Raw genomic sequence first — 20,350 nt, 5'->3', positions numbered from 1 at the left:
GATATTGACAATGAGAAAAGAGAAATTATAGCAAATAAAAAATGGAAAACTGAAAGGGAATGCAATGGCACACTATTATTGTTGTTCTAGTAGGAGTTGGCACTCTATTAGTTTTTAGGAAACTTCACTGCTCTCTACTAAATGTGTGGCGCACTAAGGGTACTATGTTGAATTTACTAGAAGATGAGGAAGTCACGTGGGCAAAGTAAAGAATGGCACAAGGTCAAAGTTTTGAGTTTTGCACAAGACAATAGCTTGAGGAGTTGTAAAATGTCTTTAAAGATTTGTATGTGTGTGGGTGACTTTCTTTTATAGGCATGATTGGTGGTTTTTTTTCATGAGACTATGCTTCACTTTTTTAAACCATTAGCTGCAGTTTTTCAATAACTTCCCCCATTCTTTGCCATTTTTAAAGTTTGTTTAGTTTATTTCATAGCAAGCAACTATCTTTTTTCTAGAAGACTCATGCAAGTTTAGGGCTAAATTATCATTTTTAGCCTAAATAATTGGGTTTGGAGGAAAAAAAAACATATTTTAGCCAAGACAAATTTATTTTAAGGATGGTCTATGTAATTTATTAAAAAAATTATCAGTTTTAAAAATAAAAAAATTATTGGTATCAAAACTTTTTTTGAATACAAGGTCACAACAATGTTTTAGAAACTAATCTATGTTAAACGAAAAGGTGAGTTGGCTGGTCTTCGTTTTTATGGTCTAACTTAAACTAGTGATGTGGTAATTAAATAAAATAATATTAAATGTAAATATAAAATTTTATATTGCTTCCAACATCTTTAAAAAAATAGTCCTAAATCATATTATTGACATGTAAATGGTTCAAAAATAAAGTTAGTTTTAGTAGGAGATCCACTTCTTAAATTTTTTTCTGCTTTTTGAAAAAAAAAAATTAAGCTTTTTTATATATGCTTATAATTATCTGGTTTTTTTGAAAATAATTTGGTTTCCAGTTTGCAATTCAATAGTGATTCAATCTTATCCAACCAAATCAACAAGAAAACAGTTTTTTTTTTTCAAATGAAGCTATTGATGACTCTGGTCCGGTTTGTAAAATAACGGCCACAAAAACCGTACAGGATAACAATTAGTTCATGTGGACATATAAGTGCCTGTTTGAATTGAGGGATTAATCGAATTTAGGGGCAAAAAAAATGGATTAAAAACAAAATTTTACCCAGACACCAACTTTTTCCCACCCACAAACTGCATGATTCAGCTTCTCAGCTTTCTGCATTTTTTTTTTTTTACAAAGTTATATGAAAAAATTACATACAAAGGTCTAAGAAAAAAAAATAATAAAAAGGCACAAAATTTTAATAAAAATAAAATAAAACTCTCTTCTCTTCTTTTTTTTTTTAGTAAATTTAAATTTTAGATCGTTAAAAAATTACTAGAATAAGTATCCAAACAAATTGCGTTATAACATAATTAATTATAATTAAAATTTATCATTTAATTAATTATTTTTATAATCTATTATATTCAGTTAAAATTCAAATAAGTACTAAAGCTTAGCATTGAAATTGAAACTGAATTGAAAGAAGTCAAACCTATTGCCGGGGGAATGAGATTGAGGCTAAGGTTGAGACTAAGCTGGTATCCTGCCTTAGGAGGATCAACAACCTCCAAAGCCTCCGGGCAAAGCCCCTTTACCTTTTGGATGGTGTAACTTGACAGTTGATCTGATTGCGGTCCTTGGCAAAGTGGCGGCACAGATATTGACAATAATGCTACTTGAGGACTTGAGGCATGAGACTGAAAATAAAACCGTATCATCCCACAAATCATAATTATCCAAAAAAAAAAAAAAACCGCCTCAGGGAGTGGAATTGTTTACTGGAAAAATCGCAATGAAGACTTCCAAATAATATTGCAAATAATCAATCAGAACCACAAATTTATGAAATTAAATTTTTTATGACCATGGTTCTTTTTTTATAATTTCAAAATAATACCATGATTAAAATGCCCTTAGATGAAATGTCAACTTAAAATTTGAGCTGATTTTTTTTTTTTTAACTTTCAGACTTGCAAATTTGGTCACCTGACAAGGGAATTTTATTTTTCGTCAATTTTAAATTAATTTTTTCATTTTTTATTTTGTTTTAGTTGAGTTCTTTATAGTTTGATTGATTAAATTTTTTAATCCCTTAAAATTAAAAATCTTAAATTTTTCCTTAAAAATAAAATAAACCAAAGATTATTTACATCAATATTTGCAACTATATTTTTCGAAAATTTTATTGGGAATATATAATTGTTATTTTTTTTTTGAGACTTAACTACCATTCTCCTTTAATGTTAAGAAAAGAAAAAAAAATCAAAATATCACCATAAGACCCAAAAATTTGAATTTCAATATAATCTACTTAAATCAAGCTGCTAATCCCAAGTAAGAACAGAGGCACATTTTTTGAATTTGGCCCCACGGACAAGCAAAACCAAAAAAAGGGAAAGAAAAAAGAAAGAAAAAAGTTAAAGAAAAGAAAAGAAAAAAAGAGAGGCAAAAAATAGTTGATTATGATATTATTTTGAAAAGGGATATTTAAAAAAGAAAAACAACATGTAAGACTCACATGTTTTTATTTTTAACTTTTCTTTTAAATATGGAGAGATTTCAAGTAAAAAATTTTATTTTTAAATTTACCCACCAATTTTTAAAATTTTATATTTATAGTATAGCTATAATTTGATTATAAACTTTTATTAAGCAAGCAGTATATTTAATTTTTAGATTAATTAGATAAGTGCTAATTCTAAATTTTCAGTTAAATTCCTTATATTTAGCTGTAGTTTCAAAATTTTAATATTATTATATATTTAATAATTTAATAAATAAAATTGAAATTGGATAAAATAATTTTTGGTCAAGATAAAATAATTAGTAATTAAGTTTTTATTCAAACAATAAACATGATAGAAATTATTGCATATATATATATATAATATGTAAAATATTAAACTTTATTATATATAAATATTTTTATAAATAATAAAGTTATTATTATCTATATAAAATTAACAACTTTTCTCCCTTCCTTGTTTTTCTCTTACTCAGCCAAGCATGTAAAAAAATTGCATCCTTTCACTTTTTTTTTTCTTCATTTTTCTACTCTCATTTTTTCTAATTCTTATTTTCTCTTGCTAGCCAAGCAAAGCATTAGGGTATTATATTCTTTAAATTATTTTTTGTTAAATTGTTAATTTCTTTGATAATTACAGCTGCATATACAAATTTATCCATGTATCAACTCCACCAAGTATTTTTGTCCCATATAATTTTTGGGAAATTAATATTCTGACTTAATTTAAAGAGTAATTCATAGTTTCCTGTAGGTTTTAGCATCATGTTCTGAAAAATAAAACTATGATTTAGAATTATATTAGGAGAATTACATCTAAGAACCACTCAAAAACTTATTTGCAATAAGGATCATGGAATTTGTTGTTATTAAAATGAAAATCTAGAGTTGTTTTTTTTTAATAGAACTTATTACTAGTTCTTATCGTCCTTATCTGGGAATAAATTTCTTGAATATGATATTTAATATACTCTACAATTTAATGAAATTGGAAGAATTTCATTTACTTACCTGAATATGGTATTCCACTGATCCAATTCATATATGTGATGATCAATCTCCAAGGGCTTCTCAGCACTGTCATGAATTCAAGATAAGATTTTCAGTGTGTATAGCTAGGCATCATTGTTTGACAATGAAGTCTTTTTTTTTTTTTATTATTTTGTTAAGAAAATGTCCCTTTTTAAAAAAATCAATATTTAACCCAAAATTAATGGAATTTTCATGTCACTCAATGACGAAATTTAATTCGTTGAACACAGTTTGTAATTGTGACAAAATTAAAAAAGTTTTGATAAGCACTATTATCATTAATAAATTAAAATGTAAAATTTATATCAAACAATATTGTTCACAAAATGTAAACAGTATGTCTCCCATGCTTTGTATGACCTAGAGTAACCTAATTTACCAATATCATCTCTAGCCCAAAAAAAAAATAATGTCTTCATTGAAATATAAAATCCAGAGGAAATCAAGTTACTCATAAAGCTATAAATATAAATTGGTGGCAAAAAAAAAAAACTATAAATAATGTGACTTCACTTCATGCAACATTTCTTGCAATTTTTCTTAATCTTTCTCCCATATTTAATTGAGTTACATTCCAAGCAACTTTATTTTGTGTTTCTTCCACAATATTTTTCAATATTTAATAGGGTCTAAATTTTTGCAAGATGAATAAAATCTCATTAAAAAAATATAAGTTAATCATTCTCTTTGGATCAAAATATAGAACATTTTCTAAAGCTTTGTCCTTTAATCTAAAATATAGAATATTAGGAAAATAATAATAAAATATCCTTTCTTTTAAATGTATAAATGATAATTTGGTCCCTCGAATTGTCATAATTTCTGAAGTTCTTAGGGACTTTTCTGTCATCAATGAATTTGTATAAATTACCAAATCACCCTTCTTGAAAATAAATAATTCATAAGTTTTTGTTTAATATTTATAACTTTTTTTTTATATTCACAACAATGCAATAGCAAATAAGGAGTTAACATGCGAAGTTGTTATTTGCTCTTGTATTGTTGTGAATATAGGAAGGAAAGTTATGAATATTTAAATAAAACTTGTGAATCATTTATTTTCAACAAGGGCAATTTGATAATTTTTATAAATTCATTAATGATAGAAAAATCTCTAGGCACTTCAAGGAAATTATTAAATTTTGAGAGACCAAATTATTATTTATATATTTTAGAAGTATTTTGTTATCATTTTTTCTATGATATTTGGTAGATTATATATATATATATATATTCAATTATACCTTTACTTTACCATACTCCACCCAAATAGTTAATGAGGGTAATTTAGGTATGACAAATGTTGTATTTATTCCACTCACAGGTACAATTGAAAATATTGAAAATTTTAAAAAAATTCAAGATAAATTAATTAACATAAATTAATTTTTTAAAAACACAAATCAATTAACAATTATTTATATTGTGATTCAGAAAAAGTATTTCTGAAATTCATGTATTAGACAAAACAAAGCGTATATGATCTTATTTTTTGTAGTACATGGCCACGGAAAATCATCCAAGGAAAAATATCAGGTCATTTTTGAACAAATAAAGCTTCTGTACGTTACATATGGTTTTCCAAAAATCTCAGCACCTAAGTTATTGTTTGGTGCATGACGGGTAAGAAAAACATATATGGTCTTAAAATACATATCCAACAAGACAATAGAATAAATTGAGCCTTGAGACCAAATTAAAGTACAAAACGAAAAGTTACTTACCGATAGAGTTTGAGGAGGATTTCCCTGAGACCAGGAGAAGCTCGATCTAGGAACGCCATGGATCTCTCTGATCCTATCTTCTCAAAGTGATTGAAATATATATCCGAGAATGTGTGTTGTGTTATTAGAACCAAAGTGAACTGAAATAGCCTCTTTGGAGGTGTGTGTATATATGTGTGTGTGTGTTTCATCAATCATCACTTTGAGTAAAACCAAAGTTCAATGTTGCAATCATGTTTGGTAACCTTTCAAGTAACTCCATTACTAATTCCTACTTTCAACAACACATACTCTTTTAGTTTTTCTTTCCTTTTCATTGTCTGTTTCTTTGTTTCTTTCATGACTTCTGTCCCAGTCATTATCTCAATTAACTTGTTTTATAGTTTTGTTTTCACACACCACACACACACACATTATCTCAATCAACTTAGTAGTATTATAAGTTGATTAAACATTACGTTTAAAAATTTTTTAATTTGAAAAAGGAAATTAATTCCGTGTATAACAATACAAATTGCCTAAACTAATTAACATAGCTACCACATAACTGCGCAGAGTTGAGATTCTAAAATTGAAGTGCAGGAGGACAACTCTTTTTTTAATAATTCAAAATTAAATACGTTAAATGTTATTTTAAATGCTAATTCTTTTGAAATTGAAAAAATAAAAAATTAAATATTCTTTATTAAAAATTAAATTTTAGACAATTCGAATTTATTAAATATTAGATTATCCACCATTGGTGGATTTAGTCCAAATATACTATAGAATTGAATCTTATTAGAATATTGAGAAAAATCTGGGTCCTTGTATGTGATATACCCGAGCTTTTAAGTGTAATTTCTCTTGTTATTTGAAAAAGGGTGGGAACGGTTGATACAACCGTATACACGCGTTGCCCAATTTGTGCTTCAGGCATAAAGGCTATATGAAGGTAGCTTGAACCGTTTTCTCACCGTGTGCATCTCATTTTGAGAGTATTCTCTCCTCTCTTTTTCTCGATGTGAATATTTTCTGTGAAACACTAAGAATTGAGTTCTACTGTAACTTTGTTCGGCGTAGTGACCCTTCTAGTGCTACAAACACTATGTTTCCTCCTCTACTCACATTGGTATTAGAGCTTTTCCTAAATCCTAGGCTGTGTTTCTGTGATTGGAGAAAGAAATGATATGCTTATATACATTCCATGTAAATCTACATATTGCTATTTTTTTCTTATGTTCGATATCCATCTACTGCCTCTGTTTTGTTTTTTCATTTCTTTTTTTTGTGTTATGAAACGTTGCGTGCTTTCTTGTCTTGCTATTGAGTAGTATATGACTTTGGTAGCCTTTGCATGTTACCATGTGCTTGTGCGTGTAAATTTATATAAATACATTTCCAAACCTCCCCCACCAAAAAATTCCTCATGAATCCTCTAGTTTAGAGTTAGTAATTTGAGTAACCTACCCAAAAAATTTAAGGTCAGGTTTAGCTATATAGACTTTTTTAAGAGAATAGAATACTTTAAGTTCAATTTGAATAAGTTTGGCCATAATTGAATCCAATCTAAATAAGCCTAACTGTTGAAATTTTTAACTCTATTGCCTCATTTGGTAGTATGGAAGACTTTTTAATGGCAATGGAAGTGAAAAAGGAAGTGGAAGTGGAAGAGAGAGTGAGATAGGAAGAGGATCTTAAATATATTTGGTATGCACATGAAAATGGGGTATACTTTTCAATTAAAATATGTATTTATAATACAAAAATGCCAAAATGCCCTCCAAGAACAAAATATCTTCCACCATCAGATACCTTTACAACAATCTTAAACCACCATCAAACACAAAAATGGAAGGACAACAAAAACCAACCAAAAAATTGAAAAAGCATTCAACATCAATGATAAAAATTAGTCACTTATCCTCAAAATTAAACTAAAGATAACCTTAATGCAATATAGGGCCACCCCTGGGTCATCTCTCAAGGATTGGTTTTAAGTCTAATTAAAAGTTATCTAGTGAAATAAATCACCTAAAGTTATAGAAATTTAGTTATCTAGCTAATTATCTAAACTAATTACCTAATGTGCGAGTAATTAAAATGCTAGTGAAAGTGAGTGAAATGAACTTCCCTTTTTACAATAATGAAACCCTTGAGATGAGTTAATTTTAGACTCATTATCTTCTCATGATTAGTCTAAGTTTAGCTTCCCTTTCCTCTTAACTAGACTTAAGAAAATTATCTTAAGCCAATTAACCTAATTAGCTAATTTTCCTAGGTCTTAGATTAAAGTTCCTATTTTAATTAACCAATTGGTGAAGAAATTAGCCAAGTGATTCACTCAAAATCTCCTCTCAATAGCCATGGTCAAAACAATAATGTGAGCAACCATAAGATTATGTTAAGCTACTCAACAATACAAGCATTAACACCACAAGATTATGCAATATTAACATAAGTAATTCATTAATTGAAAAACACAAAATTATGTGCCAAACAAAGAGTGACAAAATTCAGTCATGGCTGTCCAAGGAAGAAATTAAATGAAACAATTCTCTCTCTTTACATCAACATCAAATTCAAATTAAAATTTACAAGCTAAGATGATTAAACCCTATATTAAGGAATATAACCATCTAGTAAAAAGAGAAGAGGATAGGAAACAAAAGAACTTAGCCAATTTGAAGCTTAAGACTCATGCTCCATCTTCATCTCTATAGGATTCCACCAAGAAACTTAGCCAATCTTCATTATCTTCAAGAACCCTAAGTTGGAAGCTTGTTTACCGAAATTTATGGGACTTGGGGTGAAGAAAATGAGCTTAAAACCTTGTGAAATAGGAAGGGATGGAATGAAAATGAAGAGAGGAGAAGAATGGTGTGAGTTTTGTGGAGGTTTAATGGCTGAAAATGGAGGTTAGGATGCTAAAAAATAAAGAACAAAAGAGAGAAGATGAAGAACGCTATGAACAAGAGAGAGAAAATAAAGGAGATGAATGAGATGAGTGTTGGATTTGAATTGGGGTTGAATGGACGTGCTCCTAAGTGTTTCCCATTAGCTGAAAACTCAATTAAAAAATGAAAAAAGAAAATAAAAAGAAAATGAGAGTCTTGTCACACTTGTAAGAATGCACCCTCCTATTGATTTGTAGATGATTTCAACGTGTGCCTAATTTCTCATGTATCATCCACATCATTTAAGCTGATTTAATCCCTCAAAATAATCATAATTCATGTGAAAACCATCAACCATTGACCTCAAGGAGCGTTGACCTCAACTGCCCAATTGATGCATAAGTCATATGCCACCTATGTCACATAAATCACATAATTCAATTATATAGCATGTGATATAATAAAATATAGTTAATGTCCAGAATTAAATTTATAATTAGAAGGGAGAATTAATTAAAATAACCAAGTTTTAGATTATACAAAATTATATAAAAATTTTCACACAAAAGCGAATTGAAAACTAGGTCAAACTAAGACACTTAAGAAAGTGTTGACTTTTTATTTAGTTACTTTCAAATTAAAATGAATTTTAAAAATTTAATTTTATCACTCATCAACTAGACATAAAATAAAATTTTTCAATTTTTCTTGTACATTTTCTCAAAATTTCATTTTTTGGACCAAAATGCCCTTAATGCACTAAACCTAGAAGCTTAAGCAAAATTCCAAATCTAATGCAATGTGTGCACTTGAAGGTAATAAATTATTAATAAAAGGATCCTAATTGACAAATAAAAAGTAGGTAACAAATGTGTTCTATTAATCTATCCATCCCATGCAAAGATTGAAAGAGCCACCGTGAAAGCATTCACCATCAAACAACAAAGAGTCAAAAATAAAATCACCAGTAAAGCATTCAACAAAGTATTTTCTCCTCTGTTCCTACTTTTGGAAATGAGCTACCATCAAGCCTAAAATTTGAAGGCAATATTTCTTTGACAATTCTTGTAATATCTCACTTTACTAAGCATAATTAATCAAACAAACTTATGGTAATCAAATGATTAACCCATAAAGGAGATTACCAAGTTTTAATTCAAAACCAAGGAATTTCAAGTTTTCTTAATCAAAATGAGTTTAAATCAATCATAAACTCTTATATTAGAGTAAAAAATAAGTTATCGAAACATGGGATACCTCAGAGGAGTGAAAAAGAGTGAAAACATGTGAAGAACAACTCATTTGCTATAAGACATGGCAATGTGCTGTGGCTTATGCATGCTGTGCCATGATGTGTTGCACGCAAATGATAGTAGATTCTGACAGCAAAATTAAAAAACTTTCAATGCATCCTAATTCTTTATCCGACGTCCAAATGACATGATATAGGTGTTTACGGAAAGCTCTTTCCATAAACTAGCTAATGACATAGGTTTTACTTTCAAAACAAGTCACACCAATAAGTTGGACACCTAAACACATTTTTTACCGCTTTTTACAACTTTCACACAAAAAGGGTGTCTAAAACTTATATCAAGTGTCAAAAGTTATTCCTAACACATAGACCATATCTATTAGACCTAGAACCATCAATACAACATGACACATACACTTAAATATTAATATAATACAAAATCACTCATCAATCCCAATTTTTTGAAAACATCAGGGGAGGTAATTTTCATTACATTGCATCAAAACTAATCCAAACATGTTCAAAACATAATTTCTATACTTGCACTACTAGTATTTTGGCCTTATCAACATACATACATACATACATACATACATACATATATATATATATATATATATCATTATACATAAATACTCAAGGCTTAAAATACAACTCAGATATTTGCAACCATAAAGTAGTGCAAGTGCAACGATATGCAACCTAGAGTTAGCAATCATATTCTATTATATAAAATAAATAGATACAAGAGGCATACAAAAGGAATAGATAGATTCCTAGGCCTCTATAGCTTTGTCCCTCTTAGCATCAAAGCTAAAACTTGAAAAATGTTAAAGGCGAGGGGTGAGTTTAGCCACTCAGTAATTACAGTAAAACCTACCCTATGCAATTATATATCAATTGTAAATCAAATACATGTATATAAAACCAAGTACTTAAAACATGCTTTAACACATATCATATCTTACTAATTCAGTTAGCACATTTTCATCTCACACATGCTGGGTACATAATCACAAGACACTTAGACATATGATCATGACCTGATAGATCACATGACTTGTCACAACTCAACACGTGTGACATGTTATATATTTACATAAGTAATGATTAACCAACTTTATACCCTCCTTATTTTCTCCAACTAAAACCGTGGGCTATAACACTAAATAGGGCTTCATTCGTATGATTGGACTACCTAAGCTCACTAATCGTGAGGTATGACTCAACCAAAGATCACATGACTCATTCTCGACCACTCTTGAATCTCTAGGGTTTCATATACCCTAAGCTATTCTCCTCGTTGAACTAATAAAGATAACTAAGTTCTAGTCCCTCGATTAACTATGGGACAGTCCCTCGACAAACTGTGGGACAAGGCTATACCTTCATGCATCGAAGAACAGCGTAAATACTATATGAATTTTTCCTTTACGCCCAATCCTTAGGCGAACACCCGCCTATTGATCATGTCATAAATGATTTTCACTCATTTTCACATTTTCATTTAATTATTATCATAATAATCACTTTGGGCTCATGACCATGTGCTATCCAAATGAGCGTCAAGTTTCATTTTCCCTTATATCACATAAACACATCATTTTCAATTTCAATTACTCATCTTTATCAAAATCAACATCTTGTAAAGAGAAACTCCTTTTGAACATCACATTTACCACTTCAAAACTCATTTCACAATCACTTCTACATGTTTAATACACATCACACAATTTACATGGACACCAAATTTCAATGCATGTTACCCAATTTCACAAGTCATAATTCACATGATAAACACATAATTCACATCACAATTAACATAAAACTACCCAAAGTAAGATTACCCCTGTTACTTCAAACTTTTGAGAGGTCAAAGGTTTATCCCTTACTATTTATAGCCTCCAAGCTTGAATTTCCAAGCCAAATAGGTGTCTAAAAGCTCAATATACAATTTACCAAGTTAACTTTCATTTAACATTGTCAAACTCACACATTTCAACTCTATTCTTCCCTTTCTATATTACCTAATGCCCACTATATATAATTTTAGACTTACACATTAGGTTTATTAACTGTCTTTAGTCCCCAATGACATTAATGAGCCATTAAACTTCTATTAATGGCATCACACTCTTCTAACAACCCATATTAATGCAATATTCGGATATTTATGAAGCCTAACAGCCAAAGATATTGAAATTTATTATATCTAGGTTTAGATACTTCAATCTACTCTCATTAACTCCATTTTGAGTTAATGAATTTGGACCCATAACCTATATGGACTAGAAATCATCTTCCTCTATTATACCTAACCATAAACCTCATAATGTGGAAGAAAATGAGAGATTAAGAGGCATGATGCTTACCTTGTGTGTTTATAGCTTCTAAAACATCCCAATATGAATCTAGCAGAGCTTGGTCGCTGGTTCTTGTTCTCTCCTTCTTTCTCTCTATTTTCTATCTCAATCTGGTGACTTATTTTTGCAAAAAATGAACTATGCATCACTGCGGATGCTAAATGCACTACGATGCATGGCACAAAGATGTCTCCTTCTCCTATCTACAGTGTTTGTGTGCCGCGGTGAATGTGATTTACATCACAATGTGTGGCACAGCAACACTATATCTCCATTTTCTTCTCTTTTCGATCTCCAGGTGGCATGACTTGATACCGGACCCACACTTTAGGTTGAAACACAAACAATATGGTCATTTGACCTCCCTAACCACACACTGCCTCAACTTGCTTAATTATCCTAACTAAGTTTAGTTAATCAGGGGATTAAAATTTAGGATGTCACAATTCTTCCCTTCTAGCCCAAGCTTCCACTCTACAACGTCAACATAAACCAACAGCGGTTCATTTCAAGATGAACTAAAACTAGGAATGAGTAGGCATTTACATTTGAATCAACAATGAACCAGTGGGCATGACAATAAGAACAATCAATCAAGAATCAAAGCCCCAAATCAAAAACAATAATCTAGACAGAAATAATCAAAATTGAAAATAAAAATAATAAATACAATTATAGATAATCAAAATCTTGATTCAAATGCAATCAATAACACAGAGAACAAGGAAGGAGCTGTTGAGGATGAAATTTCCAAAAAGTAAATTATCGACAGAGGAATGACAGGGATGGATGTGGGATTAAGGTCGCTGATGATGTTGTTCTGATAAAATGGAAAGTGGTTGAGCTTTTCTTTCTTGAGATTGAGGGCTTCTGATTGATTGGGCGAACAATGTTCTATTCAATGATGAATGCGGGGGAGGAAGCTAAGATCGAAGAAGGTGGAGGAGGATGCGGCGGTGGAGAGGTAAGGGGTCATGACAGCAAGGGAGGCGATAGGGAAGAAGAGGAGTCAATATCCTTAAAGGGCAAAATTTGTCAATTGATAAAATATTTAAGGGTATAAGGGTCAAAAAATCTCACTTCTAGAGAACTCAAGCTAATTCCTTGGGGTATAGCATGGAAGTGAATTCCATCAATTTTGATAAAAGTAAGTTCCACAAAGAATTGAGTTCTAATGTACCAAACACTGTATTTTTTTAATTTCACTTCTACTTCCACTTCTCCAGCTTCAATTTCAACTAACTAAATGAAACATATATGCATATAGAATTGGTAATTTTGGTTAAGTCCGACAGGCTAACTTGAACCTGACTAAAAAAAATTAAGATCGGTCTTAACTATATGAGTTTTTTTAAAAGGACATGATATTTTAAACTTAATTTAAATAAGTCTGGTTTAAATTAAATTCAACCAACTTTAATTACTGATTCTACTTTAGTTAGACTAAGATGGGCTTCGGAGGGCTAGGACGAGTTGCCCGTGGCGGTTGCTTTTGATTGGACGGATGACACCCTAAGGTTGTTCAAGAGGAATATGTCGTGGCCGTCGGATTCCATAGACTACAAGGGTAGGGCCCCTTTGTATTTGGCAGCAGACGAGGGAAATATCAGGCGTGTGTATGGTGGTGGAGGGCAATGCAAATGTGAATGACAGGTGTAACGATGGTTGCATGCCAATGAAAAAGGAATGGTCAAACGTTTGTTTTTCTTTTTTCTTTTTAACAGTAAATGTAAACAGAGAATGTTGACACCATTTGAATGGTTAATAGGTAATCAATGTATAATTTTTGACTTAATGATATGGGTTGTTGATGGAAAAATAATAATAATAATAATAAAATTTTTTTAAATTATATAAATAATAATTTAATACTTTAGTATGTCATATTTTTATTAAAATTTTTAAGGACTTTCATATCATTAATAAATTTATATAAATGATTGAATTATTTTTATTAAAAATAAAATGATTTATAAATTTTATTTATATAATTATAATTTTTTTCTTATATTCGCAATAATGTAATAATAAATGATAACTTTATATGTTAAATTTTTAAATTACTATTAAATTATTATAAATATAAGAAAAAATTTATAATTATTTAAATAAAAACATGTAAATAGTTTTATTTTTAATAAAAATAATTTAATTATTTATATAGATTTATTAATGACGACCTAAAAACTTTAATGAAATTATAATATTTTAAAAAATTAATTTATTATTTATACATTTTAAGAAGATTTTATTATTTATATATATATATATTTTTTTTTTAAGTTTTTGGTATGTTTTTACCTTAACCTATTGATTTATAATGGATCTTATCAGATGAAACGAACGGTCATGATCTGCTCTTTATGTTCCCGCCTTAGGATGAGGCAATCTCGACGTCTCATCGTTCACTTTCCCGAAACAAGTTCGAACAGAGAAGAGATAACGTTGAAAAACAGAAGTAATGGCAGCATCGGCGACTTCATTATCATTATCTGGGAATAAGTTCGGCCGAGTCTTTCCCAAACCAGTGAGTTCGAGCTCATCAAGGATCCATGTTGTCTCTGATCTAGGGTTCGTCTATTCCCAGTTGAGTGGCGTCAAAATCTCGTACGATTCTTCTCCTAAATTGGCCAGACCTTTGGTTGCTGCTCCATCTTCTCCTGTTTTTCTACCTGTTGCCCGTAATTTCTGATCCCTTTTGCTCTTATTCAGTTTATGTACTTCATTTTCACAAATTTTCTGTTTTTTTTTTGGCAGTTTAGTTATATATTGCAGCTCTAAACTTGCTGGGACGGTTTTCTATCTTGAATTGTTCGTGCTATTCAAAGAAATCCCTTAGATTTTTATATTTCTTTACTGTTTTTTAACCTTCTTCTGCTTCCAAATCATGTTTTAATGCTAAGATTCTGACCTTCTATTCCAACTCCAATAAATGCTATAAAAGGAAGACTAGAAGAAGAAGGAGCTGAAGAATTGAACAATGGTAGACCGTAGAGTCAGTTTTACTGAGCATATATTAACCTTTTTTGTTCAATATGATATTTTTAGTCAGAACCAAAAGTGACTGTTGTGTAGTTTTTCAAACTGCATCAAAGTAGTACTCTTCGGCTTTGATTATTCCCTTCTTGTCTTCCTTTGTTTACATGATTTTATTGAATACCCAGTTAGTTCTACTGAGATTCTTTTCAGCTCTTGCTTGAGTTTTAGAAAGGAGTACTTAGCCCTTACGATGGGATAATTGGAGAAGGATCCTTGACCCCCCGCCCCTCAATGACAATTATCTTCTAAAAAACTATATATATATATATATATAATTTTGTTCTGTTTTCTATTCTATCATCCATACCAAACAACCTGCTAGAGTAAATAGTTGTATCTTATAAAATTTCAAATTCTTGCTTTATATTTTGAAATTGTTCATTCTGTTCCGTTTCCAGCTGTCATTTCTTTTAAATCCTAATATCTAGTGCTTAGATATGGAGAATTCTTGAGTTGCCTTTCCCTCCCCTTGTCCCCCTTTTCCTGATTTAAATGGCTTTGCATGTAGGTATTATTAATAATTTTCCCCACATTGAGTGGCATATTATCAGCTAATGTGTCCATCCATAGCAAAGCATATTGTTAGAGATAGTTAGCATTAGTGTGAATTCTGTTTTGTATGCGTGTAAGTTAATGAGCTGCATTGATCACTGTATGTACATGTATGTTGTTCATTTCTTACATGTAACTCTTGTTTTTGTTTTCCCCTTCTGCTTCTTAGTTTTCAAACACAGCACGTTTATCGTTTGCTGGGTTTTTATAATTTCTGGGGAATTAGTGGTTTTCTTATTCTTGTAGGTTTGGAAGTTGGGATCTAATAGTAGGCTTTTCGTGAAACCAGTTTCAGACCTTTCCTTTTGCTCACATTTACAAATGCTATTGAAATGACCACAAACATATGGATAAAAGTTGAGTTAGCTTGCTTGACTTGATGGATGGGTTTTTTAACGTTTAGAGGGAAAATGACCCAAAATCAAGTTCAGGACACCTGCAGACCCGATGTGAAAAGTTTGAGGGAAAAAATGACTCTTAACCCAATAATTATCTAAAGGTTAGGAATGTCCAACTACATATGTAAGGGGAAACGGCTGCTTGGAGGTGACCATCTTTGCTTGTATATAGCTAGCAGTTTAATTATATTTTCTGTTGCAATTGGACAGAAAAACTAACACTGACATCTGCTCCATCCTCCTGTGGTTTGGCCTAATCAGAGTAGATGAAATCATGCTGACATTTCATAGTTGAAATTGTTCATTTAATCTTGTCTATAACTTAGAAACACAAAATAGCCACGTATAAGTGTAATAAACTTTTAAATTAATTACATTAAACCACAAGAAGATAAACTAGTAGTGGATCAAACCCTTTCTTTAATTCATTGATAAACAGTAGCTTTACGGTTTTATTTCCTTGATGCCCTGCTTAGTAGTCATATGTTGGAGGTATTTATTTCCAACTTCCCCTTCAGTTTAAAGTCTCATCGTGACATTTTTGTTTGTTTATTTCCTATGGTTTGGCCTTAAATCTACTCTCCTCTCCTTGTGCATTTTTTTATTATTTCGAACAAATAAACAATGTGAAAATTTATAATAAATGGATTGGAAGTATGTTTTATATCTCATGCTATTCCATACTGTTTTAAGACTGTTGTTGGACCCTAGCAGAATTTTCAAAGTTGAAATTGATCGCTTGATCTTGTCTAGAAACACAGAATAGTCAGATACAAGTGAAAGAAACTTCTTAAATTACATACTTCAAACCACAAGGAGATAAACTAATTGTGGATCAAACCCTTTCTTTAATGAATGAGAGAAGATAGACAATGCTTTTTATGGTTTTATTTCCTTGATGTCTTGCTAGGTAGTCGTTAGTCCAAGGTATTTATGGCTTGTTTAGTTCTGTTTTCTGTTTTTATGTTATGAAAACAATCCTGTAGAATAGTTTTTGAGAACAAGTTTTGGAAACAACAAAATCTGTTTGAATCATTATTTTGAAACATATCTAAATTGGTGAAATAAATGGTGAAAGAATAATTTAATTTATTAACATAGTTGTCATTAATGAAAGCATGATATTTTTTTTTCTTTTCTCTAGTGTTGCAGAACAAAAGCAACAAAACATTTAACAAATGTTCAGGTTTTTTAGTTCTTCGGAACAACTTTTTACTTGTTGGTTTTTTAGAATAGATAATCAAAAACACATTTTCAAACAAGTTTTTTTTTAATTATTTTTTTAATTTTTCAGAACAAAAAACTGTTCTGAAAACTTATCATGATCAAGCTGATAGTCAGTGTGTTTATTGACTGATAGGCAATTGATTCTTCTGTTGATCTGGTTTCATCATTTTCAGGTAGAGTGTGCCCCTTCACTGGAAAGAAAGCAAACAAGGCCAACAAAGTTTCTTTCTCAAATCATAAAACAAAGAAGCTGCAGTTTGTGAATCTGCAGTACAAGAAAGTTTGGTGGGAAGCTGGGAAGCGATATGTAAAGCTTCGCTTGTCGACTAAGGCATTGAAGACCATAGAGAAGAATGGACTTGATGCTGTTGCGAAGAAAGCTGGAATTGACCTCTGTAAGGTGTAAGTGCTGTATTCAATCATTAATGTAGAAGTAGTGAAGAAGTGGGAATATGTACACTTCATACTCAATTCTCCGTAGGTTTTTCTTTTCTTAAAGTGTGTTTGGTTCGGGAGGAGGGGATAGTTTTGATATTACTTTATTTGGTTCAGAAGGGGAGGGAAAGAAAAATAATTATATGTGGACAATTTTACTCTTGTTTTATTAGTGTTGAGATACTAGAGAAATATATCTGCATCTTTTGAACTTATCATGAAGGACATATTGGTTAGGATATGACAAAATTTACCTCTCCCTTTCCAATCCCCCTAATTTTGAGGGGAGGAGAGGAGAGGGGAGGCAAATTTTCCCTCCCCTTCAATTTTTTAAGCCGAACAAGAGAGGAGTGGGCAAAATCCCTTCACTCCCTTCCCCTCCAACCAAACTCCCCTTTATGCATTTTGCATTTTTCTCACCTCTCTTTCCTTATTCCCCGTTGTTCTTGCTATGGGTGTTAAATTTATACTTGTCTTGATTGGCCTTATTTTTTCCTAGTCATATCGGGATGAGTTTCATTCTGACTCAAAAATAATTGAGATGGAATTTTGCGAGATGGGATGGAAAAGGGGTTCGGGACAGGATGAGACATAAGATTGCCCTTGAGATGTCTCGTCCCATCTTGCATATTATATATATATATATATATATTTTATTTTATAAATATACATTAAATGTATTAATTATATTAATATAATTTATATTTATATTAATCATATTAATTATAATTTCAATACGTGTAATTTTTATTTAAAACTAAAAGATTTTTATATTGATAATTTTAATGATATAGACTTATGGAGTGAGTAGTATAAGGTAATATTTTTCTATATAATATATTAATTATATTAATACAATATATTCTTATATTTAATAATTTTTTGTTTATATTGTATTTCTTGCTTTATATTTATATCTTAACAAAAGAAGAAGGACAATAACTTGATATTGTGCCTGGCTTTTTTGTTGGTGTCGCTCTTATAACCTTGAGATCACTTATAATTGTTATCATAATATGTTATATACTTGTAGTTATAATTGATGTAATTCAATAATTGACTTTAAATTATTGTGATTTATGTATTCGTATTATTTTGATTTTAAATTTAATAAATTATGTAATTTAAAATTTTAATAAAGGTTATTATTCAGACATTTCTCCCACAGTGATTTATACGTCTTGTTCCAATTCCATCTTAATTCCTAACGAGATGAGGGGACTTTCAGATCGGGATAAGATATGGGATCAAAATTCAGTCTCGATTTTTTTTTTGGGACAGGACATGGGACAAGGGTGAGCACCCCTAATTCCTGTACATCACTCATCTTTTTGGACTCGGTTTAGTGCTCATTTGCTAAGCACTAAAACACTGTTGTTTGGCAGTGTTTTTTTTTCTTTTACTTTTTTTTAAACCACAAATTTATTATAATAATAAATAATTATTATAAAAATATTATTTTAATATTTAATAAACTAATAAATATTAAGATGTTAAAATTGAACTTGAATAGTTTGAATAAAAATTTTGATCTGAGCATTGAGAACTGTACTAAAAAAAATAAAAAATGATTTGAACAATTTAAAATAGGAGTTAAATTTAGCAAAATGAACTAGTTTCTTACATTGTAATAAATCAATATTTGAATTCCTATTAAGAGAAGTACTTATATTTAATATTTGACTATGCTTTGAATGATATTATCTCTCGTAGATAAACAACTGTGCAAAATTAATAAAATAAAAAAAATATTTTTATTTACAATTTTAATATTTTCAATATAGTTCTGAATTGTTCAGATTAAAATTTATATATAAATTGTTCAAGTCATATTTTAATGAGTTAATCTGTTCATATTTAATTTTAACATCTTAATATTTATTTTTTTATTAAATATTAAAATAATAATTTTATAATTTTTATTTATTATTATAATAAATTTGTAGTTTAAAAAAGCAAAAAAAAAAAAAAAAAAACTGCCAAAAGGCAGTGTTTTGGTGCGGACCACCATGTTGCTCGTCTTAGGATGAGCACGAAGCCAATTCCCATCTTTTTACATCTCATGATTCAAAATTTCATTGGTTTCATTTTGGCCAAAAATAGGAAAAGTCTATTGCTTTCATTGTATGTCTTTGTTGCCCTTGCATTGCATCAATTAATGTTAACTTAGACGCTAAAATTCCCAGCCCTCATTGCATTGCTTTATATTAATGGAAGATTTAAGATAAGATTATATGTATCAATATAAAATAGGCTAAAATACATAAAACTCCTTTGAATTAAGACAATTGCATATAATACCTCTCACCTTTAAAAGTTTAAAATTAACCCTCTAACCTTTAATTTTATTTTTCAAAACCCTCTATTGTTAATTATGTTATTTTTTTATGAGGGTTAAAATTTCATTAAACTAAAAAATGTTATTAAACAAGATATTATATTGTAGAACTATGGCTAATAAATTTCTTATATTTTTTAGATAGTTGAGGTATTGATAATAGCCAAAACAAATGTTATTATCACCATATAAAATTTTAAATATTTACTTTTGTGTTAATTTTATCTTTTTTTTTTGTTATTAATGGTGGATAGTTTTCTAGTGTTAAAAGATAGTTAATCTAACATGATAATATTTAAAATTTTAAATATTTTAGTCATGTGCATTACATTAATCTAACAATAAAATATAAATAAAAATTTATCTTTTAAAAAAATAAAATTAAAAAAATTTTGATAAAAATAATATAAACATAAATATGTAAAATTTTATACAATGATAATAATATTTTTTTGTTATTAATGCCTCAACTATCTAAAAAATATAAAAAATTTATTATAAATAATTATAC

At 29.6% G+C, this 20,350-nt stretch overlaps 2 protein-coding genes across 2 annotated transcripts in view; one reads left to right on the top strand and one right to left on the bottom strand.

Annotated features, from left to right (window-relative positions):
* Nucleotides 1-5,415, bottom strand: part of LOC129319437 (actin-related protein 2/3 complex subunit 2B) — a 26,939-nt gene extending 21,524 nt beyond the window's left edge. Inside the window, 4 exon segments of the mRNA XM_054964501.1 lie at nucleotides 1,569-1,773; nucleotides 3,612-3,637; nucleotides 3,640-3,677; nucleotides 5,357-5,415. Coding sequence (XP_054820476.1) covers nucleotides 1,569-1,773; nucleotides 3,612-3,637; nucleotides 3,640-3,677; nucleotides 5,357-5,415 — 328 coding nt within the window.
* An 8,829-nt stretch (nucleotides 5,416-14,244) lies between these two features.
* LOC129319824 (50S ribosomal protein L28, chloroplastic-like) lies at nucleotides 14,245-17,716 on the top strand. Its single transcript, XM_054964901.1, has 2 exons — nucleotides 14,245-14,531; nucleotides 17,240-17,716. Exons 1-2 carry the CDS (start codon nucleotides 14,312-14,314, stop codon nucleotides 17,470-17,472), a joined length of 453 nt encoding a protein of 150 aa, XP_054820876.1. The 5' UTR covers nucleotides 14,245-14,311; the 3' UTR covers nucleotides 17,473-17,716.
* Nucleotides 17,717-20,350: the final 2,634 nt, after the last annotated feature.

Source organism: Prosopis cineraria, unplaced genomic scaffold (assembly GCF_029017545.1).
Source record: "Prosopis cineraria cultivar Desert tree isolate PC_DT_omini unplaced genomic scaffold, ASM2901754v1 PC9, whole genome shotgun sequence".
NCBI lineage: Eukaryota > Viridiplantae > Streptophyta > Magnoliopsida > Fabales > Fabaceae > Prosopis > Prosopis cineraria.
The sequence above is the reverse complement of the archived record's forward strand: the minus strand, read 5'-3'. Positions and strand labels throughout refer to the sequence as shown.